The sequence below is a fragment of the Choloepus didactylus genome, chromosome 10, assembly GCF_015220235.1.
Source record: "Choloepus didactylus isolate mChoDid1 chromosome 10, mChoDid1.pri, whole genome shotgun sequence".
Taxonomy (NCBI): domain Eukaryota; kingdom Metazoa; phylum Chordata; class Mammalia; order Pilosa; family Megalonychidae; genus Choloepus; species Choloepus didactylus.
The window spans coordinates 111,629,748-111,643,065 of record NC_051316.1 but is presented as its reverse complement, the minus strand read 5'-3'; the positions used below and the strand labels follow the sequence as shown (position 1 = coordinate 111,643,065).

At 37.5% G+C, this 13,318-nt stretch overlaps 1 protein-coding gene across 2 annotated transcripts in view; it reads right to left on the bottom strand.

Moving 5' to 3' along the window:
• The window catches only part of PTGR1 (prostaglandin reductase 1), a 38,005-nt gene that overhangs the window by 12,621 nt on the left and 12,066 nt on the right, over positions 1-13,318 (bottom strand). For both annotated transcript variants that reach the window (XM_037798029.1, XM_037798030.1), the window contains exon 6: positions 13,171-13,288. In XM_037798029.1, coding sequence (XP_037653957.1) covers positions 13,171-13,288 — 118 coding nt within the window. The remainder of the gene's footprint in view (positions 1-13,170; positions 13,289-13,318) is intronic.

Here is a 13,318-nt window from a genome sequence, read left to right as displayed (position 1 = left end):
GGAAACACTCCTGCCCATCGCCAGCCCCATAGCCCAGAACTGCCCCAGACAACCCAGTGTGACGGAAGTGCTTCAAATAACAGGCACACACCACAAAACTGGGCGTGGACATTAGCCTTCCCTGCAACCTCAGCTGATTGTCCCAGAGTTGGGAAGGTGGAGCAGTGTGAATTAACAAAGCCCCATTCAGCCATCATTTCAGCAGACTGGGAGCCTCCCTACACAGCCCAGCAGCCCAGAACTGCCCTGGGGGACGGCACTCACCTGTGACATAGCACAGTCATCCCTCAACAGAGGACCAGGGTGGGGCACAGCCCGGAAGAGGGGACCACTTGCAAGTCTCAGGTGCCATACGCCAATACCAAGGACTTGTGGGTCAGTGGCAGAGACAAACTGTGGCAGGACTGAACTGAAGGATCAGACTATTGCAGCTGCCTTAAAACTCTAGGATCACCAGGGAGATTTGATTGTTAGAGCCACCCCCCCCCTCCCTGACTGCCCAGAAACACGCCCCATATACAGGGCAGGCAACACCAACTACACACACAAGCTTGGTACACCAATTGGACCCCACAAGACTCACTCCCCCACTCACCAAAAAGGCTAAGCAGGGGAGAACTGGCTTGTGGAGAACAGGTGGCTCGTGGACGCCACCTGCTGGTTAGTTAGAGAAAGTGTACTCCACGAAGCTGTAGATCTGATAAATCAGAGATAAGGACTTCAATTGGTGTACAAATCCTAAAAGAACCCTATCAAGTTCAGCAAAGGCCACGAGGCCAAAAACAACAGAAAATTATAAAGCATATGAGAAAACCAGACGATATGGATAACCCAAGCCCAAGCACCCAAATCAAAAGACCAGAAGAGACACAGCACCTAGAGCAGCTACTCAAAGAACTAAAGATGAACAATGAGACCATAGTACGGGAGATAAAGGAAATCAAGAAGTCCCTAGAAGAGCATAAAGAAGACATTGCAAGACTAAATAAAAAAATGGATGATCTTATGGAAATTAAAGAAACTGTTGACCAAATTAAAAAGATTCTGGACACTCATACTACAAGACTAGAGGAAGTTGAACAACGAATCAGTGACCTCGAAGATGACAGAATGGAAAATGAAAGCATAAAAGAAAGAATGGGGAAAAAAATTGAAAAAATCGAAATGGACCTCAGGGATATGATAGATGATATGAAACGTCCAAATATAAGACTCATTGGTGTCCCAGAAGGGGAAGAAAAGGGTAAAGGTCTAGGAAGAGTATTCAAAGAAATTGTTGGGGAAAACTTCCCAAATCTTCTAAACAACATAAATACACAAATCATAAATGCTCAGCGAACTCCAAATAGAATAAATCCAAATAAACCCACTCCGAGACATATACTGATCACACTATCAAACACAGAAGAGAAGGAGCAAGTTCTGAAAGCAGCAAGAGAAAAGCAATTCACCACATACAAAGGAAACAGCATAAGACTAAGTAGTGACTACTCAGCAGCCACCATGGAGGCAAGAAGGCAGTGGCACGATATATTTAAAATTCTGAGTGAGAAAAATTTCCAGCCAAGAATACTTTATCCAGCAAAGCTCTCCTTCAAATTTGAGGGAGAGCTTAAATTTTTCACAAACAAACAAATGCTGAGAGAATTTGCTAACAAGAGACCTGCCCTACTGGAGATACTCAAAGGAGCCCTACAGACAGAGAAACAAAGACAGGACAGAGAGACTTGGAGAAAGGTTCAGTACTAAAGAGATTCGGTATGGGTACAATAAAGGATATTAATAGACAGAGGGGAAAAATATGACAAACATAAACCAAAGGATAAGATGGCTGATTCAAGAAATGCCTTCACGGTTATAACGTTGAATGTAAATGGATTAAACTCCCCAGTTAAAAGATATAGATTCGCAGAATGGATCAAAAAAAATGAACCATCAATATGCTGCATACAAGAGACTCATCTTAGACACAGGGACACAAAGAAACTGAAAGTGAAAGGATGGAAAAAAATATTTCATGCAAGCTACAGCCAAAAGAAAGCAGGTGTAGCAATATTAATCTCAGATAAAATAGACTTCAAATGCAGGGATGTTTTGAGAGACAAAGAAGGCCACTACGTACTAATAAAAGGGGCAATTCAGCAAGAAGAAATAACAATCGTAAATGTCTATGCACCCAACCAAGGTGCCACAAAATACATGAGAGAAACACTGGCAAAACTAAAGGAAGCAATTGATGTTTCCACAATAATTGTGGGAGACTTCAACACATCACTCTCTCCTATAGATAGATCAACCAGACAGAAGACCAATAAGGAAATTGAAAACCTAAACAATCTGATAAATGAATTAGATTTAACAGACATATACAGGACATTACATCCCAAATCACCAGGATACACATACTTTTCTAGTGCTCATGGAACTTTCTCCAGAATAGATCATATGCTGGGACATAAAACAAGCCTCAATAAATTTAAAAAGATTGAAATTATTCAAAGCACATTCTCTGACCACAATGGAATACAATTAGAAGTCAATAACCATCAGAGACTTAGAAAATTCACAAATACCTGGAGGTTAAACAACACACTCCTAAACAATCAGTGGGTTAAAGAAGAAATAGCAAGAGAAATTGCTAAATAGATAGAGATGAATGAAAATGAGAACACAACATACCAAAACCTATGGGATGCAGCAAAAGCAGTGCTAAGGGGGAAATTTATAGCACTAAATGCATATATTAAAAAGGAAGAAAGAGCCAAAATCAAAGAACTAATGGATCAACTGAAGAAGCTAGAAAATGAACAGCAAACCAATCCTAAACCAAGTACAAGAAAAGAAATAACAAGGATTAAAGCAGAAATAAATGACATAGAGAACAAAAAAACAATAGAGAGGATAAATATCACCAAAAGTTGGTTCTTTGAGAAGATCAACAAGATTGACAAGCCCCTAGCTAGACTGACAAAATCAAAAAGAGAGAAGACCCATATAAACAAAATAATGAATGAAAAAGGTGACATAACTGCAGATCCTGAAGAAATTAAAAAAATTATAAGAGGATACTATGAACAACTGTATGGCAACAAACTGGATAATGTAGAGGAAATGGACAATTTCCTGGAAACATATGAACAACCTAGACTGACCAGAGAAGAAATAGAAGACCTCAACCAACCCATCACAAGCAAAGAGATCCAATCAGTCATCAAAAATCTTCCCACAAATGAATGCCCAGGGCCAGATGGCTTCACAGGGGAATTCTACCAAACTTTCCAGAAAGAACTGACACCAATCTTACTCAAACTCTTTCAAAACATTGAAGAAAATGGAACACTACCTAACTCATTTTATGAAGCTAACATCAATCTAATACCAAAACCAGGCAAAGATGCTACAAAAAAGGAAAACTACCGGCCAATCTCCCTAATGAATATAGATGCAAAAATCCTCAACAAAATACTTGCAAATCGAATCCAAAGACACATTAAAAAAATCATACACCATGACCAAGTGGGGTTTATTCCAGGCATGCAAGGATGGTTCAACATAAGAAAATCAATCAATGTATTACAACACATTAACAAGTCAAAAGGGAAAAATCAATTGATCATCTCAATAGATGCTGAAAAAGCATTTGACAAAATCCAACATCCGTTTTTGATAAAAACACTTCAAAAGGTAGGAATTGAAGGAAACTTCCTCAACATGATAAAGAGCATATATGAAAAACCCACAGCCAGCATAGTACTCAATGGAGAGAGACTGAAAGCCTTCCCTCTAAGATCAGGAACAAGACAAGGATGCCCGCTATCACCACTGTTATTCAACATTGTGCTGGAAGTGCTAGCCAGGGCAATCCGGCAAGACAAAGAAATAAAAGGCATCCAAATTGGAAAAGAAGAAGTAAAACTGTCATTGTTTGCAGATGATATGATCTTATATCTAGAAAACCCTGAGAAATTGACGATACAGCTACTAGAGCTAATAAACAAATTTAGCAAAGTAGCGGGATACAAGGTTAATGCACATAAGTCAGTAATGTTTCTATATGCTGGAAATGAACAAACTGAAGAGACACTCAAGAAAAAGATACCATTTTCAATAGCAACTAAAAAAATCAAGTACCTAGGAATAAACTTAACCAAAGATGTAAAAGACCTATACAAAGAAAACTACATAACTCTACTAAAAGAAATAGAAGGGGACCTTAAAAGATGGAAAAATATTCCATGTTCATGGATAGGAAGACTAAATGTCATTAAGATGTCAATTCTACCCAAACTCATCTACAGATTCAATGCAATCCCAATCAAAATTCCAACAACCTACTTTGCAGACTTGGAAAAGCTAGTCATCAAATTTATTTGGAAAGGGAAGATGCCTCGAATTGCTAAAGACACTCTAAAAAAGAAAAACGAAGTGAGAGGACTTACACTCCCTGACTCTGAAGCTTATTATAAAGCCACAGTTGCCAAAACAGCATGGTACTGGCACAAAGACAGACATATAGATCAATGGAATCGAATTGAGAATTCGGAGATAGACCCTCAGATCTATGGCCAACTGATCTTTGATAAGGCCCCCAAAGTCACTGAATTGAGTCATAATGGTCTTTTCAACAAATGGGGCTGGGAGAGTTGGATATCCATATCCAAAAGAATGAAAGAGGACCCCTACCTCACCCCCTACACAAAAATTAACTCAAAATGGACCAAAGATCTCAATATAAAAGAAAGTACCATAAAACTCCTAGAAGATAATGTAGGAAAACATCTTCAAGACCTTGTATTAGGCGGCCACTTCCTAGACTTTACACCCAAAGCACAAGCAACAAAAGAGAAAATAGATAAATGGGAACTCCTCAAGCTTAGAAGTTTCTGCACCTCAAAGGAATTTCTCAAAAAGGTAAAGAGGCAGCCAACTCAATGGGAAAAAATTTTTGGAAACCATGTATCTGACAAAAGACTGATATCTTGCATATATAAAGAAATCCTACAACTCAATGACAATAGTACAGTCGGCCCAATTATAAAATGGGCAAAAGATATGAAAAGACAGTTCTCTGAAGAGGAAATACAAATGGCCAAGAAACACATGAAAAAATGTTCAGCTTCACTAGCTATTAGAGAGATGCAAATTAAGACCACAATGAGATACCATCTAACACCGGTTAGAATGGCTGCCATTAAACAAACAGGAAACTACAAATGCTGGAGGGGATGTGGAGAAATTGGAACTCTTATTCACTGTTGGTGGGACTGTATAATGGTTCAGCCACTCTGGAAGTCAGTCTGGCAGTTCCTTAGAAAACTAGATATAGAGTTACCATTCGACCCAGCGATTGCACTTCTCGGTATATACCCGGAAGATCGGAAAGCAGTGACACGAACAGATATCTGCACGCCAATGTTCATAGCAGCATTATTCACAATTGCCAAGAGATGGAAACAACCCAAATGTCCTTCAACAGATGAGTGGATAAATAAAATGTGGTATATACACACGATGGAATACTACGCGGCAGTAAGAAGGAACGATCTCGTGAAACATATGACAACATGGATGAACCTTGAAGACATAATGCTAAGCGAAATAAGCCAGGCACAAAAAGAGAAATATTATATGCTACCACTAATGTGAACTTTGAAAAATATAAAACAAATGGCTTATAATGTAGAATGTAGGGGAACTAGCAATAGAGAGCAATTAAGGAAGGGGGAACAATAATCCAAGAAGAACAGATAAGCTATTTAACGTTCTGGGGATGCCCAGGAATGACTATGGTCTGTTAATTTCTGATGGATATAATAGGAGCAAGTTCACAGAAATGTTGCTCTATTAGGTAACTTTCTTGGGGTAAAGTAGGAACATGTTGGAAGTTAAGTAGTTATCTTAGGTTAGTTGTCTTTTTCTTACTCCCTTGTTATGGTCTCTTTAAAATGTTCTTTTATTGTATGTTTGTTTTCTTTTTAACTTTTTTTTCATACAGTTGATTTAAAAAAGAAGGGAAAGTTAAAAAAAAAAAAAAAAACAAGGGAAAAAAAAAGATGTAGTGCCCCCTTGAGGAGCCTGTGGAGAATGCAGGGGTATTCACCTCCATGGTTGCTAACATGACCACAGACATAGGGGACTGGTGGTTTGATGGGTTGAGCTCTCTACCACAGGTTTTACCCTTGGGAAGACGGTTGCTGCAAAGGAGAGGCTAGGCCTCCCTATGGTTGTGCCTAAGAGCCTCCTCCCGAATGCCTCTTTGTTGCTCAGATGTGGCCCTCTCTCTCTGGCTAAGCCAACTTGAAAGGTGAAATCACTGCCCTCCCCCCTACGTGGGATCAGACACCCAGGGGAGTGAATCACCCTGGCAACGTGGAATATGACTCCCGGGGAGGAATGTAGACCCGGCATCGTGGGACGGAGAACATCTTCTTGACCAAAAGGGGGATGTGAAAGGAAATGAAATAAGCTTCAGTGGCAGAGAGAATCCAAAAGGAGCCGAGAGGTCACTCTGGTGGGCACTCTTACGCACACTTTAGACAACCCTTTTTAGGTTCTAAAGAATTGGGGTAGCTGGTGGTGGATACCTGAAACTATCAAACTACAACCCAGAACCCATGAATCTCGAAGACAGTTGTATAAAAATGTAGCCTATGAGGGGTGACAAGGGGATTGGGAAAGCCATAAGGACCACACTCCACTTTGTCTAGTTTATGGATGGATGAGTAGAAAAATAGGGGAAGGAAACAAACAGACAAAGGTACCCAGTGTTCTTTTTTACTTCAATTGCTCTTTTTCACTCTAATTATTATTCTTGTTATTCTTGTGTGTGTGCTAATGAAGGTGTCAGGGATTGATTTGGGTGATGAATGTACAACTATGTAATGGTACTATGAACAATCGAAAGTACGATTTGTTTTGTATGACTGCGTGGTATATGAATATATCTCAATAAAATGAAGATAAAAAAAAAAAAAAAAAAAAGACATAATGCTGAGCAAAATAAGCCAGGCACAAAAAGAGAGATATTGTATGTTACCACTAATGTGAATTCCGTGAAAAATGTACAATGTTTTATACTGTAGAATGTAGGGGACCTAGAGATACCAATTAGTGGAGGAGGAATGATAATCTAATAAGAACAGATAAACTATGGAGGGTAATCTCAATGTTATGGGAATGCTCAGGAATGATTATGGTTTGTAAACTTTCTTGGATATAGTAAGATCATGTTGGAAGCAATAGAGTTATTTTAAGTTTTTTTTTTCTCTTATTCCTTTGTTTTCTTAGGGGTTGTTAATTTTCTTGGGGTATGGTAGGAACATGTTGGAAGCAATGTAGTTATTTTAGATTATTTGTTTTTCTTACTCCTCTGTTTGGACATGGTTTATTAATTTTCTTGGGGTATGGTAGGAACATATTGGAAGCAAAGTAGTTATTTTAGGTTATTTGTTTTCCTTAATCCATTGCTTTGTTTGAAATGTTGTGGGGTTTTTTTGGTTGTTGTTTGCCTGTTTGTTTTTAATTTTTTGATAAAGTTAAAAAATTGAAAAAAAATCAGTAGAAAAATGGGAGTAAAAACTAAATGACAAATAGGGTGGGATGGGGGGAGGGTTTGGGTATTCTCTTTTCACTTTTATTTTTTATTCTTATTCTGATTCTTTCTGATGTAAGGAAAATGTTCAGAAATAGATTGTGGTGATGAACGCATAACTATATGATCATACTGTGAACAGTTGATTGTATACCATGGATGACTGTATGGTTTGTGAATATATTTCAATAAAACTGAATTAAAAAAAAATATTATCGTAGAGTTTTACAGGCATTCGAGGCTAAGTCTCTAATTACATTGTGGATACCCTTCTTTGATCTTGAATTACTCGTGTATCAAGACGCTTCACTTCGTGAGTCACTCATGTTCATGACGCATCATTTAATGTAAAAATAGAATATGACTTAATTAAAGGTTCTCTAAATCAAGATGGTATAAATTTTCTGTAACTCAAACAATGGGGAGCTCTCTGATTTCGTGTCCAGCTGCATCTATAGGAGCAGAGGCTCCCAGGCTTGGAAAGGTATCAATTGATTTCTACATGGTAAACTTGTTCCTTTAACCTTAAGTGCTCCTTTAGTAAAAATGTGTTCAAGTTGAATTCTTGTCTTGAGTGCTCTTAACTTTTAAACTATTTTCTGTCCCTGTACTATTAATTGAGTGGGACATTACTTGATGACACTCAAACCCATTGAATCACGACCTGATAAGGCCCAGGCCTTTTCTAATGGAGGTCATAGGTTTGAGGTGTAAACAGATAAACCTGTGACAATTCACAGTTCCCAATTGGGAAAACAGAGTAGATAGAAAAGCAATTATTAAATAATTAGTAGACAAAAATATTTCTTCATTTGAAAGAAAACTAGTCTTCAGATTATAATGGCTGAGTTCCATGCAGGATTAAACAACAACAACAAAAAAGACACATATAGTATTCAAAGATTAACAAGAAATTCTTACAAGCATCTAAGAAAAAAACTAATTACCTGCAAAGTAAAGAGAATCAGATTGGCTTTGAACATCTCACTTGCAACATTAAATGGAAATTGAAAAATGAAACTGTTTTATGAGTTCTGAGGTAAAGGGATGATTAGGATTTGGAATGCTATACCCAGCAAAATTAAAAGGAATTTTCAGGTGCCATAATCTAAATATGTTAATAATAATATGGAATTTTAAATACAGATTTTTTTTCACAAGGCAAATTTTATTTTTTTTCAAGTTACAAAAATATGAGCATGTCAAAAATATAGTCTGATCCACATAAGAGTAGTTCCAGCCATTTAAAGTTATACAGAACTCGGAGAAAGCAAGTCATACATGTCTTAAATCATAGGACAATCTGTGAATAGTACACAACCATTTGATCAGTTATTGCTAGGTATATTCAGTTACTACTTGAGACTGTTCTCCATAATGGAAAAGACAATTTTAGGGTATTTTGATTGCTGCTACTTAAGCTGTGTTTTTAAAAAGCCAATCCAAATGAAAAATAAGCTCGCTTTGAGTAAAGTATCACATGTAAGTTTTGATCTGTAACATAAGGAGTGGAAGTGGATAATTTCTAAATTTCAGTTTCAGCCCTTTTTATATTTAGTTCTGTTTTGTTAGTATTATCAGAAATATAACGGATCAAGAGGAAATGACTTACCAGTTGTATAATTGATAAGAAACATTAATTTCGTGTTGTAATGTAGAAACGAAGTTGGCACATCTAATTTAAAAACATTTTTAAAAGCACATTTAACCCAGTAGCCTTGACTCTTGAAGACGATTGTACGGCAGTGTGGCTTACAGGAGGTGACAGTGTGATTGTGGGGGCCTAGTGGATCATGCTCCCTTTGTCCAGTGGATGAGTGGAAAAATGGGGATGGAAGACTGAATGCAGGATAGAGTGGGATGGGGCGATGATTTGGGTGTTCTTTTTTGCTTTTGTTTTTTTATTCTTGTTTTTACTTTTTCTGGTATACGGAAAATGTTCAAGGAGTAGATTGGGATGATGAATGCACAACTGGGTGATGGTGCTGTGGATAGTTGTGCACTTTGGATGATTGTGTGGTTTGTGAATATATCTTAATGAAATTGAATTTTTAAAAAAGCACATTTAAAAAATGGAAAACCATTTAAAGTTTAACCAAAGTGACTTTCTTTTCCCCACTTTAAAAGTTCAGAACATCCTCACCTGGATTGTTGCTGATGTTCTCACAAACATTGAGGACTAGTGGTTTGGTATACTGAGCCCTCTGTCTTGGGACTTGCCCTCACGGAGTTCGTTACTGCAAAGGAGTGGCTAAACCTGCTTATGATTGTGTCTGAGAGTCTCCCCCTGAATACCTCTTTGTTGCTCAGATGCGGCCCTCTCTCTCTCTCTAGCTAAGCCAACTCGGTAGGTGAACTCACTGCCCTCCCCCCTAATGTGGAATTTGACTCCCAGGGGTGTAAATCTCCCTGGCAACATGGGATATGACTCCCAGGGATGAATCTGGACCTGACATCATGGGACTGAGAACATCTTCTTGACCAAAAGGAGGAAGCAAAATGAAACGAAATAAAGCTTCAGTGGCTGAAAGATTTCAAATGAAGTCAAGTAGTCACACTCTGGTGGACATCCTTACACACTATATAGATAACCCTTTTTAGGTTTTAATGTACTAGAATAGCTAGAAGTAAATACCTGAAACTATCAAACTGCAAAAAAAAAAAAAAAAAAAAAAATTCAGACATCAAATTCATCAATTTGTTCTTCTTAATTTTATGGGTTTATGAAGATCTGCCATTCTTCATTTCCTCTTAGTAAAAATACTTTCTAAAAGATTAAGATATGTTCAATATCATATGGAAGAACGATTCATAGTTTAAAATTTTTTAACTTTAAATAATTAAAAAAAGATAATGCAATTGACAGTGTAAAAACACATGGAAAAAGTCACTTATTTTGTGGGCAATTAATATATAGGAAATTTTTGGCCTAAAGTTCACATGGAAGACTTAGAAGTTCAGGGTACCTTAAAGAGACGTGTCCTGATGCTACTGACAATGGCTTGTTTCCAACTTTCATGTTAGACCCCAGCTGCCAAGGTTAGACTTACTGCTGACAATTTTACCCCTACGAGTTCTTGAACAAATTGAGACATATATTGGTTTGGTATGAAGTGAAGTAGAAAAACCTTAAAAAAAATCATTCTTAGAACAAAAGTGACACTTATAACCATTTGGCAAGGACAATTTATTACCTTAGTGAATTAAATCCTAAAAATAGGCTACAGTTTTAGGAGGTAGAAAACAAGTACCAAAAATTTAGCATTTGGTCAGTCCTCCTTCTTAGTTTTAGCTCCAACTGCAGATTTCTATATTACTTATTCCCCATCCTCTCAGCAAAGCTATCAATCTTACTATCATTTATTATCTAAAGTTATAGACTTGGAAATGCCAACAGAAATCTTTTTAAGAAGCTTTGCTTTTAAGTCACTCAAGTTATCAATTTAGATTATTTTGTACTTCTCTGGTCAATTAACTCACTTCACAATAAAACATGCCAAAAAAAAAACATGAAAAATATGACTACTGAACAGGTCTATGTGCAAATCCAACATACCAGAGTAGTTAAGCAAACCCAAAATTAGTAGTTAAACATAGATTACTGAACTATAATTTAGGATGGGGGTAAATTAAGAGTGTAAGAAGTTCAAATACATACTTTCAATCAAAAGGTAAACACTAGCAGAATATAAACAACACTTAGATTCTAAATAATTAGAGGGAAAAGAACAAAGAATATGATACAAAGGGTGGTAAATTGAATTATGTACCCCAATTTGACATGTTCTTAATCCTTATTCCTGTGAGTGTGAACCCATTGTAAATAGGACCTCTTGAAGTTGTTATTTTTAGTTAAGGGGTGGCCCAACTGAATGAGGGTGGGTCTTAATCCAGATTTGGGAGGCCTTATAAAGTGAACCAGGAAGTCACAGAAGCTAGAAAGAAAGAAGACGTCGCCCAGGTGACGGGAAACAAGGATTCAACCTAAAGATCCCCAAAGATTGCTGGTAGCCAGCACCAGAACACTACAGATTTGGGGACAAAGCAAGCCTTGCTGATACCTTGATTTTGGTCTTCCAGCTTCTGAAACCATGTGCCAAAATATTACTGCTGTTAAACCAACCCATTGCATGGTATTTGTGATAGCAGCTCTAGCAAAGTAAGGCACAGAGTAGCAATAATCAATAAACAGAAAACAAAATAAGATGGTATGAATAGGACCAAACATGACAATTATGACAATTAATATGAATGGATTAAATTTACTTATTAAAACACTGAGACTTTCAGAAGGGGGTAGAAGGTAAAAAGCAGCTAATCTGTTACAAGAAATATACATAAAATGAACAGAAAGTTTGACTATAACAGAATAGATTTAAGGGCAATTTTTTTCAAACTTTTATAATAAAATCCCCCTTATAGATTCAAACTATAAACATTTGAAATTGGAATATTGGAAATATTCCTAATTAATTTTTTAAGTCTAGCATAACCAAAGCTAAACACTCTGATAAGTTCAGAACAAAAAAGAAAACTTTAAATGAAACTCATCTACAAATATATATGAAAAGATTCTATTCAAAATGTTATCAAATCAAATCCAAAGGTATAAAAAATACACCACAGCTAAAAGCTTAGAAAGCTTATTCCAGGAATGCTAGAATGGTTCAACACTGGATAACTAATGTAATTCATTAAGTGTAAAGTTAACTTGACAAATGTTGAAGTGACATTTGATAAAACTCAATATCTATTCCTTCTTATTTTCTTATTTAAATAAACTCTTGCTACAGCCTCTATGATAGTTCTTGTCTCTTATTTGTATTCCAAGTCCCCATTAGCACTGGTAACCAGCAAGAATCCTTGGCTATTGCTTGTAGCCATGTACTCATGTGCATCCTCTCTAACTTCTCCCACAGGAACGAGCTCCTGAATCCTGCATCCCAGCAAAGGATCAGCTAGGCCAGATCAACTTAGAATATCCCTACTATGTGACAGCAAATCCTGATAGTGCCTGAGCCGCCTCTGCCCTGTAACCCTACCATCTTATCAGATCCCTTGAGCACAGACACCTGCCCAAATCAGAACCAACATTTCTGTGCCCTGGGTACTTCTTAGGAGTTAGTTCCCAAGTCACGGCCCCACAGCTCTGGACCGACTGCCCATTTATTTCTAGTGCAGTAACCCTTGCCATGAGGTCATGTGGGCTGTGGCTCTTGAGATTGGCTGATCTCAAGTCCGTCCTGGTATTGCTGGGGGCATTCATGAAGAAAGATTGAAGTTTCAAGAAAAACTATGAAAGTAGTTACTGCCTACAAACTCATTTCTCTAGACAGAGGCCATTCCTGACTTTATACCTGCAATGCTACCAAATCACAATAGGCAGATCGTCTTTGTTATATCATTTCCCCCCTCCTCCCATTTCTCAATCATTTCCAATCTCCAACTTCTAAACATGATCAAGACTAGACTGTAAACACTCTGAGGCCAAGGAAGTTCTGTTCTGTTCTCTGTTGCATTCTTAGGGCACAGGGTGGGTCTTGCATAAAAAATATGTGTTACTGGAGGAAGACACTTACCTTGAGCTTAGCTATCTGCCCCACAACAGAGCCCACTGCTCCTGCTGCTGCATTAAGCATCACCGTTTCTCCACCCTTCACACCACAGATGTCAAGTAGGCCAAAGTATGCTGTTAGGCTGACAGAAGAAAGTTAAGGATAAGTAGAT